The 26,415-nt window shown below is 34.7% G+C and overlaps 1 protein-coding gene across 1 annotated transcript in view; it reads left to right on the forward strand.

Annotated features, from left to right (window-relative positions):
• LOC136853495 (uncharacterized) overlaps positions 1-25,421 on the forward strand; it is a 96,016-nt gene extending 70,595 nt beyond the window's left edge. Inside the window, exons 3-9 of the mRNA XM_067129148.1 lie at positions 19,267-19,488; positions 20,465-20,605; positions 21,660-21,926; positions 22,110-22,240; positions 24,205-24,316; positions 24,534-24,614; positions 25,215-25,421. Coding sequence (XP_066985249.1) covers positions 19,267-19,488; positions 20,465-20,605; positions 21,660-21,926; positions 22,110-22,240; positions 24,205-24,316; positions 24,534-24,614; positions 25,215-25,259 — 999 coding nt within the window. The 3' untranslated portion in view covers positions 25,260-25,421. The remainder of the gene's footprint in view (positions 1-19,266; positions 19,489-20,464; positions 20,606-21,659; positions 21,927-22,109; positions 22,241-24,204; positions 24,317-24,533; positions 24,615-25,214) is intronic.
• The last annotated feature ends 994 nt before the right edge of the window (positions 25,422-26,415 follow it).

Here is a 26,415-nt window from a genome sequence, read left to right on the forward strand (position 1 = left end):
CCAGAATGCCCGGACTAGCAGTGACCCGAGATAATTTAGACGTTTGGAATGCCATCACGTACTGAAGCATAATTACAAACCCTTGTCTTTAATAAACACCAAACTTCTGAACTCGATATGAACTTCTGGGGTTGTACCTTCGTCCCCCAATCGATTGCAATTAAAATTCCCATTAACTTAGAAAGGGTCCGTTAATACAGCGTAAGAAAACACTACCAGGAATGTGAACTTGACGAAAATGACTTAAAGATTGCATTATTTACATCGTGACGTAGAAACCTCTTTCAAATAATGTGTAAGGTACGTAGCTTATCGATTCAGAGGACATTCAGGCAATGGAACGTTGCAAATGCAAATAAACTCATTCTATACATTCATGCAGGGAGATTAATGAGTAACTGGTCTATTAGAGCGGTAGCTTAGTAAATAGAGGTAACTTGTACTACTAGCGGATCCAGGGTTGGGGGGGCACCTTGGCACGGTGTCCCCCTCCCCATGAAAATTAATGACAAAATAATAATATTGAATATTTAGATAATAATAACATAAATGAGAAATATAAAAATGGGAAAAAATAAAAAATCTACTATATATGTATATATGTATGTATGTATAATACGAAAATTGGTGGCCGCCCCCCGTGAAATTTTTCTGGATCCGCTAGTGACTTGTACTAATACAGTTATTGTTACAGGGCACGGAAGTTATACATTTATCAATGTTGCCATCATCACGTTCTGCGCTCACGAACGGCCTTGACATTCAACAACATAACTTTGGCTGTTTCGAGGACTTTACACATTTATTTTCTATAAATATACTTTAATTAGTCAATATTGGTATTTTACTTCTCTTTCTATCTTCGTCTGGAAGGATATATTGAAGTTAGCGCCAGGAGATCAACAGCTTTATGGCAATATTTTGTGTTTCGTTAAATTTTTTGTTTTAGTATTGAGTAAGAAGTTTTTAGTATGCGCCGTAATCATCATCATCATCATCATAATCATCATCATCATCATCATCATCATCATCATCATAATCATCATCATCCTTATTGCATCCAGATAAGGCCTTTGTGAAATTCCGTCATTCGTGTCTTTCCTGTGCTATGACAGTATTTCCATTTAACTATCAAATTTTTGGCGCAATACTAATAATTGTCAAATATTTTGATAGTCTAGGATTACCCCAAGTTTGGCATTCTTTCCATGTCCAAGTACCCACCCAAGGTTCTTTCTGGTACCTCTTCAGTGGCTAACTCCTGAATGCCGCCTTTTGAATCGCAGTCTCGTTTGCAACCTAATCTAGTCATGACAAAAGCAAATTTAAATCTTTTAAGTTTTCTGTAAAAGAAAACTATTGGGATGGCTATTTGTCTGTCCGTCCGCACTTTTTCTGTCCGCCCTCAGATCTTAGAAACAACTGAGGCTAGAGGGCTGCAAACTGGTATGTTGATCATCCACTCTCCAATCATCAAACAAACCAAATTGCAGCCCTCTAACATCAGTAGTTCTTATTTTATTTAAGGTTAAAGTTAGCCATGATCGTGTGTCTGGCACCGTTATAGGTGCCAACAACACAGGCCACCACCGGGCCGTGGCTGAAAGTTTCACGGGTGGCGGCTTAGAGCTTCATGGGTTGTGGCTAAGTTTCATACAGCATTATACGCTGTACAGAAAACTTGATTGCGCCGAAGAAACTTGGGCGCATTTTTAACTTGTTTAATTTACTGACTAATTCATGAAGTTTTACTTCGTTCATGAATCTTATCAGTTTTAATAATTAAAAAAAAACGTTGCATGTGATGCCATGCCAGAAATAACGAGAGCTTTTATACCAAATTAGGTCACTTATTCGTAAATCACGCATTTCGTTAGGAATTTAACCTAATTTCCCATGGCGAAGTGACCGAACTGTAACCAAGGCTTTGCAGACAAAGCAGGTTAAATAATTCAGGTATTAGATAGAAGGGAAAATATTTCTAGAAGATGATGGTATGACGGACTCAGCAAAGAAGTTAAGTTATAAGTTCAAGCGTCAGTTATACGTTGGCAAAATTCAGTTAGAGATTGCAAGGACAGCCCTTCTCTGCACTGGGGTAGAATACTGCAAAAAATTCACGGGCCCCGATCTAGTCCTGATCTCTCCCAGAGTCAAATCACTTGTTGCAAGTCACAAAGACCACCTTTCGGTACAATATTTGTCAAAATCTGCATATAACTCTTTGCATAATCCAGCCTCCGCGCAAACAGACTAACAAAACAGAATCGTAACCTCTTTACAGGCGGTAATAAACCTACAAACGCAACAGATCCGTTAAGACCATTGATTAGCTTTTATTTTTACGACTGCAGAAAAAACCGCATGAAGGCAAAGAACGGCCGTAACCTAAAAGAACCATTTAGGAGCTATTACAGCTGTCGGCAGAAATCGATTGCGCTATATATTTATCTTAAAGTGCTTTTCGGTAGTATTCGCGATTCTCTATAAACAAAAGAGCTATTATTTCGTTTGCATAGTACAGTTTGCGTTTCTAGCCACAGAGAATAGTATGTTTAAATTTTGCCCTTTTATGTATTAACATTCTTGAAATTAAAGTACATATTTGCAAGATAATATTCCATTAATGACTGCATAACAAAATTGAAACTATATTTATATCCTATGGTCCTTTTCCGAATTATTCGTGGCTTTCTATAAATCTTCGTGTTTGTTTGTGCTTGTAGCCATAGAAAACAGTTTGTTTAAATTTTGATTCTTTATGAATTAAAATTCTTGATCTTAAAGCAATTTTTTGCAAGACAATTCTCCTTGGATAGTTGCATACCATAATTCAAAACTCACTGAACGCTACCCCTACCATTTTTTCCATCGACTGACATAAAGTTTCTTTATATTTTCATAAACAATCGTTATTGCAGAACATGAATAATGAATAAAAATTGCTATACAACTGCAATGGTTTTACACGGTATTGACTTTCCTCTTTTATACATGAGATCTTTATTGAGTCCCTCATCACCTTCTGGATCTTTAGGAATGGTTGGTTCTTTTGGCATTAATATCAATAAATGCAATAACGTTACTAGTAAATATTTAAAGGACGCCATGGTAACGGAAGTTCAGCCACAGAGAAATAAAGATCGATGCACACCTTAGTCAACCCTCTTTGTAGCCTTAATTCAAAGCAAATACACACAACACACATATCTATACAGCACACACACACACACACACACACACACACACACACACACACACACATATATATATATATATATATATATATATGTCCATATATACATGTATATATATGTATATATGTATATATATACATATATATATGTATATATATATATATATATATATATATATATATATATATATATATATATATATATATATGTATATATATAAATATATATATATGGATATTTTTCTAACAATAAGCCGTTGTCAGCAACATGGGGTGGATCCAGAGAAAACAAACAACACAACAATCCCTGGAGCATTCTTATCCTAATTGCTGAACTGTGGATGAACCCTCTTGCGCAGAAATCTTCCTTAACTTTAGTAGCTTTAGAAAACTGTACAGATGTCTCATCAGCAGTGGGTCAAAGCCCTTAACTTTATTAGCTTTAGAAAACTGTACAGTGTCTCATCAGCAGTAGGTCAAAGCCCTTAACAAAACTGTACAGATGTCTCATCAGCAGTGGGTCAAAGCCCCTTAAAAACACTGCACTATTTAGCTCCATCTTATACGTACTCTCGTGCTGCCTTGTCATTTAAAAAGCTTTTCTTTCCAATATCTCTTCCATTCCCCAGGACTTCAGCGTCTTGTAGGCCCTTCTTCCCTCTTCGGTGCAACCACTTCAGAATTGTACGTTCTTTCCGATAAACTATCGCTCTCCATTCTCTCTAAATGACCAAACCATCTCACAACACCACTGTTCCATCCTTCTACATACAAGTAACTGTTAGATTCTTTTTCTGTGAAACTCCCCTTTCATCAGTTCTTCTGATGTCAAATATATTATGCAAATAGTTGGCCTCGGCAGTTTAAATTTTATTTTTCTCTGGCATTAAACATTCACACTTCAAATAGGAGAACTGGATCAATAATTCCTCCCTATCTTCCGACCGTGGCTTTCATAATCGCTACACGTCTCTTATTTATCTTTTGCACATTCTTTGCTATCTTCCTTGGTTCACCTTTAGTGTAACTCTCCTCATCTCTCATCTTACTGTCATTCATTATACTGACTCTCAAATAATTATAGAAACAAACCATTTCAATTCTCTGTTACATCTGCACAGTTTCTATTTATCCAGATAATCTTACTCTTGCTCATATTTCCTGTTATCTTTCTCATCTTTCAAACTTTATTAGTTTCTGCAATTTTTTTTCACTATTCCCAATCAATACTGTACCATCTGCTACGTTCAACTATTCCACCTTTCACTCTTGATTCATTTTCACATTATACAACTTTGAACCTACTTATGATTTCTTTTACCTGACTTCTGGCATCAGTCTATCCATGAAAGTATTCAGTGGCCATGAAGACATAACACACCCTTATCTTCAATGCAGTTTTACACCAAACCAGTTACTCTAACAATTACCTCTACACAGTAACTCTGTACTTTCCACTCTTGCGCAAACAAGTCGTTTCACCTTGTGTCTCATTAAGTGCCAAAACATCCATCTTTCTCTCTTTAAACAAATTAACGGTGAAAAGTTTCAAAACCCAAATGCTTAGTAATTTTTTCTGTGTGTGCGTGCGTTTATGTGTGTGCGTGCGTTTATGTGTGTACGTGCGTGTGTGTGTGTGTGTGTGTGGAAATATAGCAGCATACACTTGTCGATTTTAAAATATGAGGACATCAATTTATATATATATATATATATATATATATATATATATATATATATATATATTTATATATATATATGTGTGTGTGTTTATATACATACATACATATATACTGTATATATAAATATATACATTTATACACATATACATACACACACACACACACACACACACACATATATATATATATATATATATATATATATATATATATAAACTAAATAAAACTAAAATAAAACGCCTCTGGATATTATTTTTTTGATACAAGCGTTCTGTAAACACCATGATAATGTTAGACCGCAGTAACGGCGTAGCGTATCATTATGTTTCGTAGATGCTAAATTAAGAAGGTTTAATTGCCATCGTTAAGGAAATTAGGGGTAACCTTTAATTTCCGGACTAGAGAGGGATAAATCAAATGTAACTACGGAGAGAGAGAGAGAGAGAGAGAGAGAGAGAGAGAGAGAGAAAGTAGTAAAAGTTAAATATATTAAAGTTAAATGTTTTTCTGTAACTGGTACTTGCAGTTATGTAGGTTATCTTTCAATAGATTTTATGTTAATGCAAACTCTGTTACTGTAGTATTTATACTTCCTATTCATACTTTCCCTGAGGTTCAGTAGGAGAATAGGTACCAGCCCTCGGGCTGGAGAGTTGAACAGTGGGCCTAGCGACACACTGGCCACGTGTCGTAGGCACTGGGACCTGTCTCCCACTGGCTGTCGGCCTAAGAAACAGGAGATCAGCGCCTGCCCTATGAGCCTACAGAGGCCCAGGAGGACTTCAACTTTAATAAAGTTATAGAAATTCAAGGTGAGAATCAGTCGTTTTCTGAAGGCGAAACATTGATTCTCATGAATCCATAAGAGAAATGAAAATTTCTCCCATGTCCCAGGCTTTCAAAGCAGTTTCCTAGTTTACAAATAAAGACGGTGAAATCAGGCTTCTCTTCGAGAAAAATAAAAGAATGATTGATGTCTGAAGTTGGAATCCTCTTAGAACTCATGGCGATGGATACGAGTGGAAAAAGATGCAAAACCAATTATATTTCATCCAGTTTTGGGCCCTCCGCTTGACTAGGTTCTCGAGTGACTCGGAAGTATGAGAGAGAGAGAGAGAGAGAGAGAGAGAGAGAGAGAGAGGGGAATCTATAATTTTCTTTGTCTCTCGATTTCAAACAGCGCCCAGAGATAATTTCAACCAATCACACGAGTAATAAAGAAATGATCTATGTTTGTCTTCATTTTTTCACCTTCATCGGTAAATGACATCAGTTTCTTTAAAAAGAATGCGATAAATACTAAATCAACGTACATATTTCTTATTTATACAAAAGCCATCATATTTCTGTGTAATAGCTTTTAGTTACACATACGTAACTCAAGTGGTTGATAAACTATGTTACTGAAAATAGCTTTCATGTCCTTGCTCAAACATTATCATTAAGTTCTGATTTATTCCCTAGAGTAAAATTGCCTCCTGGCGTGCACAGCTTTCAACTAACTGCAAATTCAAAATTCATCGCTAATTGATTTAACAATTGCTAGTACTCCCTAGTGAAATCACTAATACAAGACGCAAAAATAGGGTCATCCATATTTACAGTAACGTCTCTTCACGGGCTTTGTCGTAAGCCTAGACTCAATACTAATTCGCTACAGCCTGGATTTCACAGCCCACGTAATATCACTTTATAGAATGCTGTTAAAACTATCGCCGTGTTGTTTTCTTACACCTGTGGTCTTACTTCAGGTATTGATCTCGCCAGCGTTCCTCACGAAGGACACAGACACACACACACACACACACACGTGAAAGGTGTGTGGTTGCAGAGAGCGGTTGGTTGTTTTGACACCTAGCGTCAAAAACTAGGCGCACTTCTTGGATGAATTTGAATTTTAGGACGTCAGGGAGTAAATCATCTAAACCAGATGAAAATGTCACCTCGGGGATGGAGAGAGAGAGAGAGAGAGAGAGAGAGAGAGAGAGAGAGAGAGAGAGAGAGAGATAACCTCACCTTTTAGAAACTGTGAATTCAAGTCAGCAAGAGTCTATTGCTTAGTCCAAATAGTAATACAAAGTGAGTCTCATTACAAGTAAGAGAGAGAGAGAGAGAGAGAGAGAGAGAGAGAGAGAGAGAGAGAGATAACCTCATCTTTTAGAAACTGTGAGTTCAAGTCAGAAAGAGTATATTGCTTAGTCAAAATAGTAGTACAAAGTGAGTCTCATTATAAGTAAGAGAGAGAGAGAGAGAGAGAGAGAGAGAGAGAGAGAGAGAGAGAGAGAGAGAGAGAGAGAGATAACCTCACCTTTCAGAAACTGCGAGTTCAAGTCAGAAAGAGTGTATTGCTTAGTTCAAATAGTAGCACAAACTGAGTCTTATTACAGAGAAGAGAGAGAGAGAGAGAGAGAGAGAGAGAGAGAGAATTATCTGTCTCTGTGAGAAGCTATTTGAGTTTGTGGCAGAAAGGAGCATTTATTGATACCAGCTTTCCTTCGGCAGTTTCACCCTCTGGTGCTCATATAGAATTTTTTTATTGTAAACAAATATAAATGCTGAAGTGAGATGCAATGGACTTTTTCCCTTCGAAATTATAGTCAGTTGGGACAGTTGTCAATGATATGAACGTGAAAAAGTTTAAGAACGTTTATGTACGAAGGATATCACTGGCGGATCCAGGAAAATTTCATAGGGGGTGGGTGGAGGCACCAATTTTCATATTATACATACATACATGCATTCATTTATATATGAAAAAAAAAATAAATATATATATATATATATATATATATATATATATATGTATGTATATATATATATATATATATATATATATATATATATATATATATATATATATATATATATATATATATTATTTCTAAAATAGATTTTCATTTTTCCCTATTTTTATATTTCTCATTTATGTTATTATATAAATCTTCAATATTATTATTTTGTCATTATTTTTCATAGGGGGGGGGGGACACGTGCCCAGGTGCCACCTCGCCCTGGATCCGCTAGTGAAGGATATTTAAAATACATTTTAAATGAATTTAAGCTAAAGAGTTAGAAACTTCACGACAAAGAACTAGTGAGATCCGCTCTACTTAGCAGGTGTGGACCCTTGTGTATTTAGAGCCTGACACAGTTTGCTACTTAAGATGTCAAGGGCTGGTAAATCGAACATATTAGCTTTTATTTGCAATGACTTGTCAAACAGTTACTCGAATCAAATATTATTTGAGACTGCCATTATTTAATATATTTCTCTGCGCCGTTATCACATAATGAAAGTTCCCTTTCCACAAACCCCGAATGATTATAATTACTGGGAGCTGTATTGTCTAAGAACAGATAAGAATAGAAGCGTAATAAGCTTTGTAATTCCACGAAACCTGGTAGTTGTGACGCCAGATAACCCACAATTAATCAGTTAAGCAATGTCATTCATATTCACTCTGGGAGAAGGATTTCAATTCCACTGTCCCCTCAGGACTTGTGCCTAGCCTGGTCGAGAAACTGGGTGATTTGTCTTTTCGTAATTTAGGAAAGGAGGGAGAATCAAGATATAAGAAGAATGTGTGGTATCATATATGTAATGTGGAGGAGAAGGCTAGGGAAGCTAGTCTCAGATACTGGGGTCATGTAATAAGAAGAGAGGAGGTGGAGCCAAACAAGAGAGCTAAGAACATGCCAGTGTGGGTTGGTGGGGGGGGGGAGTGTGGGGCGTCAGTGGATCAGATGGATGGATGTGGTGAGGAGGGATATGGGTGAGGTGGGACTGGGGGAAGAAGATGCAAGGATTAGAAATAGATGGAGAAAGTTGATTCGAGCGGCCGATCCTGCTATACAGTGGGATTAATAAGGTCGAAAGAAGAAGAAGAATTTAGGAACCAGCTGTAGTTCCATAAGTGCTTCTAACCGAATATACAGTACATGTTATTTTGCATCGAGACATGGAAGCATTCACGGTGGGATCGTTTGTACACAGTACGATACTCAATTGCCCATTTATTTATTAAGCAGTGTAAGCCTTAAGAATATACCATTTAGTTGCATTTTATTACAGAATTGGCATATTTCTTGTGGAAATTTTATTTTAATAATGCTGTATCATCCAGGTATTTGTTTTGCTTATTTATCAGCTAGTCCAAACAAACCATTGTTATGTTTTTTTTAATGTGACAACTAAGATGATATGATTACCTAGAACAATCCTAGCCCAGAAGAAAATTGTGCTAATCATTCCTTGATTAATGACAGACCACATGCCACTTGAAAAGTGTAAGGGTGAATTATTCACGAAATACTGACGCAAACAGGGAATTCCGAATTCTGGAATCGAATGGAATGAAATATTAATCAAACTGATTGGTCTTCAAGGCGGTGATTTCCAGACAGTGACCTTTGGAACTGTACTGGAGACTGACGTCTAAAATGAAGACGCGATGGCAGAGTTGGCAGAGATTCAAGAGGTTCTTGACAGCTGCAACCTTATGACGGAGTTGAGGGCAATCTATGTTGGAAGGGCTGTTTTTTTTTTATTAGATGGAAAGCTTTTGAGTCTACTCTACTAAGAAGAATATTGTGTTAATAGAAACTCAATATGTGAGAATAACCCTCTTATGCATCTGACGCTTCACAGGTTTGAAAAAGCTAGGTAGCATAATAATCGTAACAAGCATCATAGAAGCAAGCTTAGCCCTTAATTTCAAACGCCATTTTGAAGCTACAATGAATATTAGACAAAGGCACAAAAAGAAAATTGTTCATGGAAGTATGGAAACTAACAAACGTTCTACCTGTCCTAACACAAAGGATACTATTAGCTCTGCACCACAAGAGATCAAACGAGAGAGAGAACAAGATTCTGTAGAATCGTCTGCACAGAGCAAAAGGGACTTCAAAGTGGTAACTTATGGAAAACCTAGAAAAAAGGGTGGGAACGTAGACAATATATTCCTGAGGGAAACCACTTGACTTAGGAAACGGAGCAGATGTAGGATAGTTCAGTATGATAGAAACAGATCATTCGGATAAGAAACGGGAAATTTCTTCACAAAGGAGAGGACTGAAATTATGACAAAAAAAATCTTGTTAATAGGGCCTTACGCCAGTCCCCGTGAAATCCTCTAGAAGTATTAAAGTAATATTGTTGGTTAAATCTCTTATATTTGCAAGTTTCATTATCCATAAAGCTTTGTTGAACGGGCTTATTAACTAAAGACCACTTTAGCCATTTAACTGCAAAAGAGAAACACACACACACGTAAACACACACACACACACACACACTTGGTGGTGCATCTTTCTAATGTTATATAATTTCCCAAAGTGTACAGCACCAGAAAATTGAGGTCTTCAGGTGGCCTTCGTTTGGCTTGTAAGGGCGAGTCACTCCAACCCCGTACGGAGGGCAATATACATTGATTGAGAGAGAGAGAGAGAGAGAGAGAGAGAGAGAGAGAGAGAGAGAGAGAGAGAGAGAGAGAAGGATACAGCAGACGAGAAAATAAGTCGTCATGGAAAGATTTTCCATTATAATCGTGAACATGACACGACCTGTACACAAAAGGATATTAAATATACAGAGGTATTAAGGCATTACTTTGAAGATAACGCGACACGGTTGTTTTGATCAATACCATGGGCACTTCCATTAGTACATGAGTACAGTGAGTCATTATTTCTAATCATGAACCGAAATTCTTGCAGGAATACGCAACATTAACTCCTCTCCTACATTTTTTAAAAAGAGAGAAGAAATTTGTTCCCGATTTCTGCTGTTTATCCATTCGTATTTTGCTTGTGCATTTTTGTTCTTCCATTTTCGTCCACATTCCATTTTCCTGTTCTTTTCTTATCCATCGTTCCTTCACTGTATCTCGGAAGTTATTTCACCGAGAGTACTGCAGTGTAAACTTATTGTATCGGCAAGTAAACAGAATCATTATTTAATTTGCATGTGAATTTGATTTGACTAGCGTGTATTATCGTTACCTCTTATGTAACTTTCCTATATCATCATCGTCATTAAGCAAGTCATTCATTAAATAACGATAGTTTGAATTGCTCCGAAATGTAATTACGGTAATGTTGAGCGCTTAATCTGTATAATTACATTCGTCAGTGTCTTTATTCTGCATTTTCCGTTTTCTAAAGGATATCTGATTTCCTGCCATTAAATTGTTAGGTTTTACATACGGTTTGAAACCCTTTGTCTATATATATATATATATATATATATATATATATATTATATATGTATATATACACGTGCATATATATGTATGTGTGTACGTGTGTACTGCGTCAGTGTACTTCCTTCCTACTTAAGGGTGTTGCCGGTTGATGAAGCAAACAGACTGCAGCATAAATCTTTTTTTAAATCTTTATTTTAATTCAAGAAAAGATTTTGCATCAGTCAAAAGGATATTGAATTATAAATGTAAGCTCATTATTAAAATTACAGAAAGCGAAATAAAGGATACCTATTTTGCGAACGTGCTTCCGAAATAAAACTGATAGACGGATAGACTGTCATGGAGTAGAATTATTGCAACTCATAGCTGTGAACTTAGAAATTCCAGCCAGCATTTAATCGATGACCGAAATATGAATTAGGTAAATGGAACTGAACGTTGTAATGCGCCGTCTAAAAGTCATAAAAATGGGTTACACGAAAAAAAGTCTTGCTATTGATTTACATGGTATACAATAAACTACGTATAAAGTTTCTTCCGGGAACAATACTTTCATTATTTTTCTCACTTCATTACCAGTCACGGTATACCAGACCAAGATGTAGAAAAAAAAGGTACGGAGTTATTGTTTTGGCGCAAATGTCATCGACCTCCAGCCTTCCATATGGGAGGCTCAGTAGGTCACACAACAAAGGCACCGATAATTCTCGTAAAAAAACTGATAGCATCATTTTGTGGCACAATTCTGGTAAAAAAAACTGATAGTATTATTTTGTTGTAAAATTCTGGTAAAAAAACCTGCTAGTATTATTTTGTGGCATAATTCTAGTAAAAAACTGCTAGTAAAAATAATTCTGGTAAAAAAAGCTGCTAGTATTATTTTGTGGCATAATTCTAGTAAAAAAACTGCTAGTATTATTTTGTTGTATAATTCTGGTAAAAAAAACTGCTAGTATTATTTTGTGGCATAATTCTCGTAAAAAACTGCTAGTATTATTTTGTTGTGTAATTCTGGTAAAATAAAAGCTAGTATTATTTTGTGGCATAGTTCTCGTAAAAAAAATGCTAGTATTATTTTGTGGCATAATTCTCGTAAAAAACTGTTAATGTTATGTAGTGGTATAACTCTCGTAAAAGAGCTGCTAGTATTACTTTGTGGCATAATTCTGGTAAAAAACCGCTAGTATTATTTTATGGCATAACTCTCGTAAAAAAACGCTATTATATTTTGTGGCACAATTCTTGTGAAAAAAAAATGCTAGTACTGTCGTGGCATAATTCTCACAAAAAAAAAAAATTCCAGCAACGTTTTGTGGCATAATTCTCGTCAGATCAACGTAGTATTTTTAGTACGGCAGAACAAGCCAATAGGAGAAAGGGCTTCAGCCAATCAATATTGACAAAATAACACTGGAGAGAATTCGGGCTGACCGACTTGAGAGATCTCGGGACGGACCATAAGAAAGGAGAGATCTTATCAGTAAAAAAAAAATGTAAAAAAAATTGATCGCATGAATTAATGATTCGTTCGGACCAAGAGTCAGTAAGTATACTACATTTTTTATGTTTTATATTCGCTTATGGGTAATTTTTATGTTTAATGATTAACTGCGTCCTCTTGTAATGAAACTTTTAGCTTTCAAGAGCAGAGTACATAAAAAACGTTAAACTTTATACGCATGCACACAAGCAAACATAGTTGCAAACACACACACACACACACACACACACATTTATATATATATATATATACATACATTTACAAATATATATACACATAGATACATACATACACACACATATCACATAGATATATACATACATACACACATATATATATATATATATATATATATATATATATATATATATATATATATATATATATATATATATATATAGATAGATAGATAGATAGATAGATAGATAGATAGATAGATAGATATATTTACAATATTTATAAATATATATACACACATACCAACACAAATATATATATATATATATATATATATATATATATATATATATATATATATATATATATATATATATACAGTATATATGTAAACACGCAGTATGTATATCACCGTTCCTGCGAGGGAAACCTCGAAAAGGAGTTAAATGCTAATCTCATCCATTATTCCGGTAATCGCATTGTCTTCTCCACCCTACTACCAGATACCTATTTTCTGAGTCAATACAATAGGTTTTAACGAAACATGCACACTGCTCCCCCTATCATGCGAATAGCACCCGGGTCCTATACCTAGTGAGACCCATACACATGCAAACACGAACGCAAACGCACACACATCCCCACATTCTTGCTGTGGAAAATCGTTAGTGTTTATTCTGCCAAACTTTGAAAAATCTCATTTTGGTGAATCTCAAGGCATGTTCATATGGGATTGGCATTTCTATTTTTCTTATAGTTTTTGTTATTTTTTAACTACATACAGTAGGTTCATTTGGAATGGAATATTTTTAGACGCTCGTTTTAAGGACTTTTTTATGCCTACCCGTCCATAGGATGCACAAATACACCTGACAAGTAATTCAGTTCTTCCCAGAATATCACAAAGAGACGGGAACTTACTCAGTAGAATATGCAAATCCCGTTATAACGAGAAGGCTTACCTCTTTCCGCATAGAAATCTTTATTATTTAATATTTGAAAAGATGGTGATTATATCTGTTCATGTTCATGTTTGCGCCAAACTAGAAATTTCCGCTAGTTTAAAAAATGAGAACACGACATACAGTTAAGAAGTACATTTTGGATTTCCTTCAAAAAAGGTAAAGACAACAAGCATAGTCAACAAAAGGATTTGAACCAAAAAGCCTTATTCTACTTCCAATGACAATTCATTCATTTTTCAAAATCTGAAGAGAAGTTGTTCCTTGCGAGTTTCATGTATAAACTACAGATCGTCTGTCGGTGTGGAATTGGTTTCTGAGTTGAGGACGTCATCTGTCTAGAGACCAGAGTTGACTTTCTCCTTAAGTATTAGAGCAAGATGAAATATAGCTGCTTGCCATATTTGCAACTGATAATAAAGACGTATTTTTCAAATGTATGCATCAAACTTAATTTTTACACCAATAATATCTTAACCTTGATCAGTAGAGTAACTCCCGTGCTGTCAATTTTTCTTGGGGCAGACACATCAGGGCTTTCCTCATTCATTTCAAGGTTGAAAAGATATATATATATATATATATATATATACATATAATATATATATATATATATATATATATATATATATATATATATATATATATATATATATATATATATATATATATATATATATATATATATATATATATATATATATATAGTATGTATATATAGTAAGCAGATGTACTGTAGGCTAAAGGGAAATCAGTTACCTGGGAGGTCTTTGCAACTGAGTGATCTGATTGTTTACAAGCACTCATGTAAGCAGAAAATGTCTTAATAAATTAAGTTTAAAGCCTATCGCGGACGACTAGCGAAAATTTCAACCATTTTCCTAACCCACTTTTAGTAAACTTTTCCAACCATGTTCAAACTTAAAAATACATTATTACGTTTATTTTCCTCGTCAGTGTGTACGATTCGTGTATCAAAACATTCCACGTGTACCAGAATCGATGGTCAAGTTATCGACCGCAAGAAGCCTGAGTAAACACAGAAGACTGCTAGAGAATGATAGGCCATTACTGTGCAAAACTGAGCAAAAAATTATCCTCAGTCTCGCTTGCTCATTTACCTCTTTAAAAAACGTAAAAGGATACAGTGAGGAACAACATGAAAAACGTAAGGGATACAGTGAGGAAGAATGTGAAAAACGTAGCGGATACAGTGAGGAAATACGTGAAAAACGTAAGGGATACAGTGAGGAAGAATGTGAAAAACGTAGCGGATACAGTGAGGAAATACGTGAAAAACGTAAGGGATACAGTGAGGAACAACGTGAAAAACGTAACGGGTACAGTGAGGAAGATCCTGAAAAACGTAAAGGATACAGTGAGGAACAGCCAGAAAAACGTAAAGGATACAGTGAGGAACAACGTGAAAAACGTAAAGGGTACAGTGAGGAGCAACGTGAATAATGTGAAGGATACAGTGAGGAACAACGTGAAAAATGCAAAGGATAAAGTGAGGAGCAACGTAAAAAACGTAAAGGATACAGTGAAAAACAACGTAATAAACATAAGGGATACAGTGAGGAACAACGTGAAAAATGCAAAGGATAAAGTGAGGAGCAACGTAAAAAACGTAAAGGATACAGTGAAAAACAACGTAATAAACATAAGGGATACAGTGAGGAACAAAGTGAAAAACGTAAAGGATACAGTGAAAAACAACGTAATAAACATAAGGGATACAGTGAGGAACAAAGTGAAAAACGTAAAGGATACAGTGAGGAACAACGTAAAAATCATAGAAGATACAATGGCGAACAACGTAAAATACGTTAAAGATGTAATGAGGAACAACGTGAAAAACGCAAGAGATGCTATGCAGAACAACATGAAAAAGTAAGATACAATGAGGAACAACGAAAAAAAAACTTTAAAAGATACAATGACGAACATCATAAAAAAATGTAAAACATGCAAAAAGGAGCAACGTAAAAAAACGTAAAAGAGACAATGACGAACAACCTAAAAAACGTAAAAGCTGCAATGAGGAACAGCGTGAAAAACGTAAAAGATACAATGACGAACAAGGTGAAAACGTAAAAGATACAGACAAAAAAATAGAATCAACAAATGAAAGAGTACACAATTCACTTTAGCTCCACCAAATAGCCCTCTGACAAAGGCTGGAAGGAATTGTCGCGAGTAATATTTTCAATGGGTACGTTTTGATAAACGCTATACGTTAATTGGCGTGCAGTAACTTATCAAGTTGGGCCGCGAGCGGCGTTTCGTGACTAAACCAAATGTTTACTTTGGAACCCGAAAGCATACATTCTTTGTCCGCTGACTTACAGTCTGCTAGAAATGCGTGTGTGTGTTCGTGAGCCAAAGTGTGTTTGTATATCTTTTGTTTTCCTCCAGACATGAAATTCAGCAGTGTTTTAAAGCACGATTTACGTCTTTAAAATGAATAATTTCAAAAGCAAAAGGTAATAAAGAAGCTTATAAAGAAATTGCAATATTCTTGCGAACACGTTGTGACGAAAATAAAGTGGCAATCAAAGAGAAAGACTCGGAATTCTTTGCATATAGATGCATGTTCATGTCGGTTTACTTGTTGAATTTTGGCACCATACCAACTCTAAAAAGATAAGAGAAACGTGAAAACAAACTAAGCTCTTATTTTGACTTGAAACTTCTATATAGCATACGTGAAATTGTTTGAGGGTTTTCTTTTTAAGCTCTAAATAACTGTAGACGGCTGATGGGTTTCATAGCGAAAGTGTCTGTGTTATGTCCCAGAAACTAATTGCTAAATAAAGAACCTTCTATATTTCCCTAGAATTTTGGATGTCTACCTCATTTACTTAATTGTTAATAAGTTTTAACTTTCTAGTATGCATTGGATGGCTGGGTGATCGATGCTAATGTTAAAAATACTGGCTATAAACAGTTCACACTAAAGTAACTTCAACCCCTAAGTTACAGGAAAATCCTACTCGCTTTTGTCCTCACTCGTTCTCTACTGAGTACCTCAATTCTAGAAGCATTTCTCTACGAATGCCTTTGGGAGTGTCCAGATGTTTGGAACGTACTTGTTGGACTTTTTTTTTTAAATTAAATTTATTTATTTTTTCGTTAATGTGGACATTGTTATCATACACCAAGGTGACGTCACTTCTTGATGCCTTCAACTTCTGTATGTCAAAGGAGCGGGAGATCGAAGCATGTAGATTTGGAAGACGTGATAATCGCGGGATAACGTATTAAAAAAAAAAAAAATAAGATCAACTTAACGCCATAACGGTTGTTTGTGTTGGATGAGGTAAAATACAACTTTCAAGGGGGAAATTGGATAATGGAGAAATTTATAACAATTAAGCTCCATAATATGAAGTGGATTGTGCAGAAAATGACAAGGCTCAAAAGTGCATAAAAGGAGTAAGAGAGATTTACTGCTACAAAAAAAAAAAAAAAACACCGGGGAGAGAGAGAGAGAGAGAGAGAGAGAGAGAGAGAGAGAGAGAGAGAGAGAGAGAGAGAGCATCGTTATGTTAGTGAAGTTATGATTTCGCTGTGAATATTATTAGAAGAGCAGGACAATATTACTTTAAAACCTCTAATTAACAGAAGATATTGTTCTAAATTATAGGAATACCAAGGTCAATGGCTGGCTATATGTTAAAAAAATACACTGATAATGAGAAAAAACCTCAAATTTGCAGAACAGGTTTCAGTAGGGGGGAATTTTCGTCTTATCCCCTCTTGGCTAAAGGGCGAAGTTCGAATTAGAACGTGAATTTCATCCATTAAACCGTCAATCAGAAAGCTTTCGTGCGAAGCGGAAGAAGAAATGAGTTTTCTAAGCTATAATTGAACCTTCGTATTAGTAAACTGAATGCATTAGGTGCTGAGCTTGCTACATTAGACCGATTATCCAGCCATTTGCGAAGGATATTTCGCTTTATGATGAAAATGGTACGTGAATCAAACGTCTTTATTTGGATGGTGTTGGTGTAACGGACAGCTGAGGCAAGTTTACGGATGAAGGTTAATTTTACGATAGTTATAAAGACTCTTGTGTTATTGATGCAGTCAATCAGCTTACACTGCTAAATGGTGTTTTAATAGGAAAGCTTTAGTTTCCTAACAGGAAATAGTTGCTATGGAATTGCTATAACTGTTCTGGTAGTTATCAAAAATACTGTTATCAAACGGACATGGTGTAAAGTATATGACATACATCTTCGACGTTTTAACACTCTTGACTAGTTAAGGTAATATTAGAAGAGAGAGAGAGAGAGAGAGAGAGAGAGAGAGAGAGAGAGAGAGAGAGAGAGAGAATAAAAAATGTCTACTGTATACTCTAAAGCACTATTGAAATATATTTTAAACTTCAAATCCAGCTGAGTTTTCCTTTAACATTACTTTATTAATCTTGTAAAGCTTCCTTCCAGTTATCCAGCGCAATTTATCTGAGTAAAAAATAGACTAAATCCCATTTTCTAGACTGATCGATATTGCAATTCTTGATATTTAAAATGATTTGTGTATACACTTAAAATACACGACAACAGAAATCCAATTACCAACTCGGCGGTTTGGTATGCGTTCAGAACACGTTCATTTTGGCTTGCACGCTAACTCTTGGTCCATATAAATTCAATTCTGACCTAATTCATGGGGTATATAGATTCAGTTCTGGTGATGAAACGGGCAAACAGAAAGAGCAGGGGAAATAGAAGATAATAACAAGAAAGGAAAACCGGAACAGAGGTTTCTGGTTCTGAAGAGTTCGCTCCACAAACACAGTTGCGGGCAGATACGCTGTTCGTTTAGGTGCTGAGATAGTTAACTTTGAACAGTGTTACCAACTTTTCTCTTTCCAAATAACACTGACTTCCATTGTTATTTACTGTTACTCTCTTTCCTAAGTTTTTTAATCATCTTTAGCTTTACTTTCTATAGGAAATAGATAATTAAGATGTGGAATATAGAATTTAGGCCAAAGACCAAGCACTGTAGGTCCCGTTACCAAGTAACCAATTGGTTCTTAGCCACGTAAAATAAGTCTAATCCTTCGGGGCAGCCCTAGGAGAGCTGTTAATCAGCTCAGTGGTCTGGTAAAACTAAGTTATACTTAACTGGGACCTGTGAGGTCCTTCAGAGCTGAAACTGAAATTGACAGTAAGAAATTTTGAAATTTGTTGCAGGAGGAACACCTCGCAGTTGAGCTATGAATCAGATGTTAGGAGAAGGTTGAGAAAAGGAAGAAGAAAGGAAGAGATTATGGAAGGAAGTACAGTAATAAGAATGAAAAGGGGTTGCAGCTAGGGGCCGAAGGGACATCAACAAATACTTAAGATAATTCTTTGCAGATATACTCTTTAAAGCGGTACTTTTTTATTATCACTTATCTTAATCACTTCCGTTTCTAAATAACCCGAAAAAAATTAAGGTAACATCAATAATCATATTTTTACACAAAAATATTAACACGTCATTCCAAAAGACCTGTTCCATTGCAACTTCACTTCTCTTTCAGCTGGAGGGCAGCGCTTACGATGGCCAGTCTCAGGGGCGGCGCCCCAGCACGATTCGACTCCCGGGGACCCCGAAGTCCCAAGGTATGGTCGAGGCCAACAAGGAAATGGTCGACAGGGTACTGAACACGTCGATGGAGATGGTGATGGAGAAGAGTGTCGACGCTGTATTCGACGCCATTCTCACCTCGCAAAGGATGCAGAATGCTATCAGGGTCTTTGAGGTGAGTTTGGACGAAGCATATCAGTAGGTGAAAAAGGTAATAATAATAATAATAATAATAATAATAATAATAATAATAATAATAATAATAATAATAATAATAATAATAATAATAAATTTTTGATAAATGAATAAATCAATTAGAATACAATAGGTAGATAAAATACATACGTAAGTAACAGTTATATACCAAATAAAAGATGAATATATAATAAATAATTAAAAACCAGTTAATATAAGTGAAAAAATAATTATGGAGCAATACATTTATAAGCATAAATAAATTTAAATAAGCAAGTACATAATTTGTACATAGATTTAAAATTAAGGCTTAATGAAATAATATATACTTTTCATAAAGATGAATAAGTGAAAATCAGTGAATAATATATATACATATGTATATATATATTATTCATTGATTATCTACTTATTTTTATTACAAGATTTAAATAGGTAAATGCATAATACTTACATAGATTTAAAATAAAAGATGAATGAAATGATATATATCTGTAATAAAATAAATAAGTAAATCTCAATGAATGATATATATATATATATATATATATATATATATATATATATATATATATATATATATATATATATATACAATGTACAGATTTAAAATGAAAGATGAATGAAACGATATAAATCTGAAATCAAATAAATAAGTAAATCTCAATGAATTATATATATATATATATATATATATATATATATATAATAATGTGTGTATTGATAAATAATGTTAAATAAATAAACAAATAAAAATACATAACAAAAAGTAGATATATAATAAATAAACAAACAATATTATGATAAAAATACTTAGCATCTGAAAAAACGAAATTTGAATACAATATAAGTAGATAAATACAAAAATAAAGTGGCAAACACTGAAGAAAAATACAAATAACATCGACATGCAAAGTATAAAATCCCCAAGAGACTAAGAACGCTTATTTTCCCAGGCGTACAGATTACAAGAATTGCCATCCAACGATCGACTGGATATTCTGAGCGACGAGGTCATCACCGAATGGCGTCTTCGACTCTACAATCTCACTTTGCGTTACTACTCCATCGTGACGCGACATTCCTACGGGTATGAGGTAAGTTGAATATGAGTCCGGTTTTCCTTTTGCTCGAATGATAGTTATACAGGCTCTTGTGTTATTGATGCAGCCAATCAGTTACACTGCTAAATGGTGTTTTAATAGTAAAGCTTTAGGTTTCTCATTGGAAATAGTTCCTATGGAATTGCTATAACAAGTTCTGATAGTTATCAAGAAATACTGTTATAAAACTGACGTGGTGTAAAGTATATGACATACATCTTCGACGTTTTTACACCCTTGACTAGTTAAGGTAATAGAAGAGAGAGAGAGAGAGAGAGAGAGAGAGAGAGAGAGAGAGAGAGAGAGAGAGAGAGAGAGAGAGAGAGAGTTTTTAGGTAAATACCTGCTCCGCAGTCAAAATCTTACAAAAGAAAAAACTCGGCTACAATAATACCCTTTTACCCTTTTAGAAGATACTCACTGAATAACTTCAGTGTGCTAGTGAGACTTGCGTCTGTTGGTGTGAGGCTAAGTTAATTCATCTTCCTTCTGAACGAATGAAGGAAAACAATTTACAGATGAAGAAAACACAGAATACCTCATAAAACAAGCACGAAAAATTGTGGTCCTCCCCCTCTCTCTCTCTCTCTCTCTCTCTCTCTCTCTCTCTCTCTCTCTCTCTCTCTCTCTCTCTCAGCCAGCTAAAGAATGCACTTTACTCTCTCTCTCTTCTAGTAAAGCCACGGGTCAACAGCATTGCTGAAAAAAAGAAATGCTTTTAAGTTTCAGAAATCGTGAAAAATATTTGATAAAACAAATAATAAATAAAACTTCAGAAGAAACGGAGAAACCAGACACATCAAGCTTTCTCATCCTTTTGTACAGATTAATTCCATCATCATGAAGTTACGAAGCTACAAGTAATTTAAATTGCACCGTGACTTTACGTCACCCCTATATATATACATACATATAGACACACACACATATATATATATACTGTATATATGTATGTATATATATATATATATATATATATATATATATATATATATATATATATATATATATAAACGAGAAAATCCTCAATGCTCCTTCACCCTTCCAGATAGGACCCACGGTGAGAGCCGCAGCGTGGAACAGCGAAGAACCTCCAGCCACTGCCTCATGGACCATATGGTCGTCCCTCCTTCACGCCTTCTGCCTCATCACGACGATGGGCGGCAGTATACAGGCCACGTCGAGCGGAGGGCGTGCCACAACCGTCATATACACGTTAATCGGCGTCGTATTATACGTGGGCGTCGTTACGTTATGGGCGGCCAGAATGACGACAGTGATAGCACTGATCGTAAAAATATTCTCCCGCAAAAAGGTGATGCCGCGTTTTCTTTGTTGATATTCCGCTTCCTTTACGCTGTTGTCCCATTTCCTTTGTGCCAACCTTGACGTGACGTAACAAACGTCCAAACAATATCAGGCCCGTCACATTTTAGTCGTTGAAAGCCTCGATGGAGATGGATCAAAATAATCAAATTCTCCCTCGTAAACGTTTCAGGTGGAGTCATCGGCTAATGGGAAGATGGTGCCGCCTGGGAGCTATGAACAAACTTCGATCTATGCACAGCGTCTTTCTCAATTGCACCACAGTCCGGCTGGTCTGCTGATCGTTGTATTTATATTGTTTGTGTAAGTATATATAGCGATTACGAGAGAACTTTATATTCATCTGTTTATTTAGTTCCGCATTTAGCTAAATGCCATATTCCTTAGGTAATGAACAAAAAATTTGTTGCCTTATTATGAGAGACTGGTAAACAGTATTGAAATCGTTGTCCTAACAGTACAGTATAGTTACGTATGCATTCATATTTAACACAAAACAAGCTCGAATGCATTAGCATCATTATGTACATATATAAACTATATATTCATCTGTTCATCAAATAATGTAATTTTCTATCTGATCTAGATAATACGTATAGCTCTACATTTGTCATGATATATACTTTTAAGATACATAGGAAAGATAATGTCAAAGAAAGATTTCAATGCAGCAAAGACGTTTTTCATTTAGCGCGTGAGTAGAGCCCATCTCCGGAGCATAAGCTTAACTGGCTATAGCAACGCGGTTGCTTTAATACTGAGGATAGCAGTCATTATACTCTGAGCGTCCTGCTTTGAACTGTCTCAGTTCTCAGTGGGCAAAAATACAAGGAATGTTATGTCTCCCCTCTTATAAACAAAATGAAAGTTGTGCTAATGATTTTAATATGTAAATCTATGAGGGCTTCAAAATAATCCTCCAGAAATAATAAAGTTTTCTCATGTCAGATGGAACATTCAAAATACTAAGGTCGGATATAAGAATGAACTGGGCTTGCTGTTCCAGCCAAAGAATCCTGATAAGGCTTTGTTTCTTTCTAATTACCAAGCATATCAGTGAGTAATTATTTAACCTTAATTAGATCAATGCTAAAATGAGAGTATAAGCACGAAAGTACCTTGTTAAATATGGCAAAGCACAGTAACGTCTATTTGTATTCATTTGTCTCAAATCATTTAAATTTTACAAACCTCGTGAAATGTATCAGTTGAATTTGAGGGTTTTGTCGATATCAAGAAACAAAATATGAATCGTAATACCTCTGATGTACTGAGAAGACCGTAATGATCATACATTCAATCCTATGCTGAAAATAAAAATTAAATTTGCGCTATCCACTATTCTTGGAATATTACATATAAGAGTTCTTTTACAATGAAACGGTAAGGCAGACCAACGCCAAAATAAATAGGTGTGACAATAGTTTTCTAATTAATTTGAGTAGATCCTTTCACTATTCTTTCAGCGTATAATGAGGCATTTCTACAGAAACTGCATTGGTTTGATCACATCATTGTTTCAATAATGATCTACAGTATCTACACAGTAAGGCTCAGGAAACAAGTATCTTATTTTTTAAAAGACATCTACGTTGGGAACTTATGACATGACAATGAGCAGACTATGACATTTATTGAATTTTTGATAGCATTATTCAACGTGATATATATATATATATATATATATATATATATATATATATATATATATATATATATATATATATATATATGTATTTTTTACTAACAGGACCTCATTAAAACTGGATGGCATTTAGCAGAGATATTTATTCAGGAAAATTAAAAGATTTCTAGGACTAACAGTCCTCATTGTCAAGTATCCTGATACTTGACAATGAGGACTATTAGTCTCAGAAAGCTTGTAATTTTTCCTGAATAAATATCTCCGCTAGATACCATCCAATTTCAATGAGGACCTGTTAGTAATTGTATTAATGCACAGAACAATTGTGTATGTGATAAAGTTAATATATAAGATAATATCTGTTACATTTTTAACGAGTCATGTAAATCGTTTCAACGACTTTCAGTAATGGCTGTGATGCGTCACTGAGGCAACACAGAAAAGCAGTAAAATTGCTTTGACACATTTAGGAGCAAAAGCTACTCGTCTTGGCGAGCAGAATTTTACAGCGTTGAAAAACTAGTTATCTTTCCGGCGTATCAGGAGGTGGTTCGATATTTAATAATGATTATTCCACCATTACAGTTCAGTGCGATTTATCTCCTTCTCATTCCTCTTCCAGATATATCCTAAGTGCTGGGGTGCAAGTAGTAGGAGGCAATGATTATGGATTAGGATTAGAAAACGTTCTCCTTGTTCTAGCAACCGTGAGACCACCGAATCCACTCCCAGAGGTAAGATAATTCAGGAAATAACGTACGAAGGTGAACCAGACGATTTATGTATATTAAATTTATTCTAAGGAAAGTCTTTCAATTAAAAAGTTGAATCTGTTCATTTACAGACAAGAAAAAGGTCTTATTTTGCTCTTATATTTGAAGAACGTAATTGTTCTTCACGGTCTAATATCATATTACTGACTTAACCATAATCTAATTTTTTGTCCCACAGGGTTCATCGAATATCATGGGATTTATAGGATTTGTGACAGTGGGCCATATATTAGTAGCGCTTCTCGTCTCAATTGCTGTGGTAAGATACAGCACACACACACGCACGCACATATATACATATATATGTATATATATACATACATATATATAAGCCTACATATATATATATATATATATATATATATATATATATATATATATATATATATATATATATAAAGTATATATATGCGCTATAATCATAATATATATAAACTCGTATATATATATTTTATATATATATATATATATATATATATATATATATAACTATATATATAATGTGATTATATATATATATATATATATATATATATATATATATATATATATATATATATATATATATACATATATATGTGTGTTTATATGTATATATATAAATATATATATATATATGTATATATATATATATATGTTTATATGTATATGTATAAATATATATATATATATATATATATATATATACATACATATATATATATATATATATATATACATATATTTCTTGCAAACGTATATTCATAACTCCAAAATCTAAAGTGCTGTACATTGTCCACATAAATAATGCATATAAACATATTAATGAATTTCCTTTTATACAAATTTTGATGAACTCTTCTTCATTTTCATCTTTCAGACTTTAAGCGGACGGTGGTGGACGGCAGCAGGAACTACCTCTTGACTAAGCCCGATCAGACCTGTTAGGTCTTAATAAGCAGCATTTATATTAAAATATACCTTTTCACTACTTTTGACATGAAGACATTGTTATATACATATTTTAGATTTAGATTGGTATGACCGATAGGAATTGTAAATACAAACAATAAAAAGTAAGCACTAAGGTTGTGTTTCTCTTTTTTTATCGAGGTTATAAATGTAACTCCCATTATATCTACCTGTTTATAAATCTTTCTATCTATCTGTATATATATGTAAATATATGAATACAATTTCAGGAACTGTCAATACCACTGAGTAGGAAAAAAAAAGATAGATGACGATTACTTAATGGAGGTAGAAGAGTTAGAAGTTGAAAATAATCTAATTAATCTTATTAATGAAAATTAATGTCACGAACTGAATAAATAAGCTATGGGGCACCCGTATAATTGAAGTATATATGAAAAAGATGATAATCAATGCTGAAAGACAACAGATCCCATGAGGCTATGGTTAACGTAAGATAATTATTATGGCATGGAGTAGAATATAAAATTTAGTCCAAAGGCCAAACGCTGGACCTATGAGGTCATTCAGCGCTGAAAGGGAAATTGAGAGTAAATAGGTTTTAAAGGTATTGCAGGATGAAAACGCCGCAGTTGCCCTATGAAACAACTGTTAAGCGAGTGTGGCAAGTAAAATGGAAGGAAGAGAATACGGAAAGAGGTGCAGTAAAAGGAATAAAAGCGGTTGCAGCCAAGGGCCGTAGGGACGCTGCAAAGAGAAATCAGAACGTTCTGGCACTAAGTGAGAAAAAGTGGAAGGCTGAAGTGAGTAGGACAATGAAGGAAAAAGAGTGACTGTTTCTGAAGGGTAAAATTAAGTGTAGCAGGATAAAATATGCATTGATAGTAATATATAAGCGAATACCACAGGAAAATGACAGGCAGAAGTGCAGTACTGCCTGTCATTTTCCTGTGGTATCCGCTTATGTACTGAAATCACGTGCATCAACTGTGAATTTTAAGCATAGTAATATATATTATCCGGGATGGTTAGCAAAAGGGAAAAGGTGACGCAGGTCCTATGTCGAGGAACGGTGCAGAAGTAGCGAAATTTTAAAATAGGTGAAAGAAACAGACCTGAGCTTTGAGGAGAACTGGTCATTTTGAGTG

The sequence above is a fragment of the Macrobrachium rosenbergii genome, chromosome 27, assembly GCF_040412425.1.
Source record: "Macrobrachium rosenbergii isolate ZJJX-2024 chromosome 27, ASM4041242v1, whole genome shotgun sequence".
Lineage (NCBI taxonomy): Eukaryota > Metazoa > Arthropoda > Malacostraca > Decapoda > Palaemonidae > Macrobrachium > Macrobrachium rosenbergii.